At 51.9% G+C, this 1382-nt stretch overlaps 1 protein-coding gene across 1 annotated transcript in view; it reads left to right on the top strand.

The window, feature by feature from the left end:
• Positions 1 to 76: 76 nt before the first annotated feature.
• MRPL46 (mitochondrial ribosomal protein L46) overlaps positions 77 to 1382 on the top strand; it is a gene marked incomplete at its 5' end in the record, with an annotated part of 2102 nt that continues 796 nt past the window's right edge. Inside the window, 2 exon segments of the mRNA XM_008946996.1 lie at positions 77 to 289; positions 846 to 1019. Of these exon segments, the coding sequence (XP_008945244.1) occupies positions 77 to 289; positions 846 to 1019 (387 nt within the window).

The following is a 1382-nucleotide window of genomic DNA, read 5'->3' as shown; positions in this document are numbered from 1 at the left end:
CAGCCCTTGGATGTGGTAGGAACGCCCTGGGGGATGTCGTTCCCCCTATGACCCATCGGGCTGATGGCTTAAAAAGTCCCTGCGTTGCTCTTCTAGATAGAACTGGAGAAAAGCTGCTATTCGGACCACGAAATCCGCAAACAGGAGGAGGAGGAGCGTCTCAGGAGGAGGAAGGAAAGTGCCTACGATGAGGACGAAGCACCCGGCAAAACGGTCATCATGGCTCAAGACCTGGAGGACAAGTGGGAACAGAAGTTCCTGCGATTTAAAGCTGCTTCACGGATAACAGGTACAGGGTGGACATTGTGGTGGGTGAGGACGGCCTGGTTGCCGGGTGCAATTCGATAGAAGGAAGGCATTTGCTGGGTGTTTTGATGTTTTAAAAAGTGTTTTGGCACTGTGGCAGTACTGTTAGCACATGAGGAATTACCTGGCTGACAAAGGAATCAGTGTTCCCATGCTGTGGAGATGCGTGTGGCCAAGCTTGCCAGAGCAAAATGGTGAAAATGGATGTTGCCAGACAAGAGAAACATTTGATTGCTTGGTTCCCAAGCTCTGCCTACTGCTCTTGTTGATTTTTGTCAAGGAAGAGATCTAGGCTACTTGCTGTAAATTCTTTCTGGAAATGAAATGGGGTATAAGTCCAGTAGTGGGTTCCAGCTGAATCCTGCATTGGCTTCCTGAGTAACTGGAAGCATTTCTGTCTAGGCTTTTGTCTTGCTTCATGTATCTATGTTTATGTATTATAGTAAAGGGGTGAGAGATACAAGGGTTGATTAATCAAGGAGAGCAGAGCAGCCCGGCTGGGGAGACTTTGTTTCTAGTGTGTGTTGTTTTTTTGGCAGATGCTGATAAAAACAACGATCGAACATCGCTGAACAGGAAGCTGGACAGAAACCTGATGCTTCTGGTGAAACAGAAAGTTGGTGACCAGGAGCTGTGGCTTCTGCCTCAAGTGGAGTGGCAGCCTGGAGAGACTCTGCGAAGCACGGCCGAGCGAGCCATGGCTGCAGTTTTGGGTGTGTAGTTTGCTACATGGACAGCCTTTCCTCCTCTTTGTCCCAGCCTTTTTCTTCTCATGCCCTAGCTGAGGGGTGTTTACCATCTGCTGTCATGGAATCGCCTCCCATCTGCTGGGAGAAGGCCTTTCATGGCAGAGGGGTTGGAGCTCTGTGGGTGGGTGTTCTGGCAAGAGCCTTGGCTCTGGAGCTAGGTGCTCTCCCAGAGGGGCTGCAGCCTGTGGAGCACCCCAGGGGCTGGCAGGCTGCGAGCTGGGATCTCTGGCTGCCAGCAGCTGCAGCACTGCCTCTGGCCCTGACAGCCTGATGTTGGAGCACCACCAGGCACCCCCTGAATGGGCTAGGCTTGCTCTGTCTGGGTGT

The sequence above is a fragment of the Merops nubicus genome, unplaced genomic scaffold, assembly GCF_000691845.1.
Source record: "Merops nubicus isolate BGI_N331 unplaced genomic scaffold, ASM69184v1 scaffold27579, whole genome shotgun sequence".
Classification (NCBI taxonomy): Eukaryota; Metazoa; Chordata; class Aves; order Coraciiformes; family Meropidae; genus Merops; species Merops nubicus.
The sequence above is the reverse complement of the archived record's forward strand: the minus strand, read 5'-3'. Positions and strand labels throughout refer to the sequence as shown.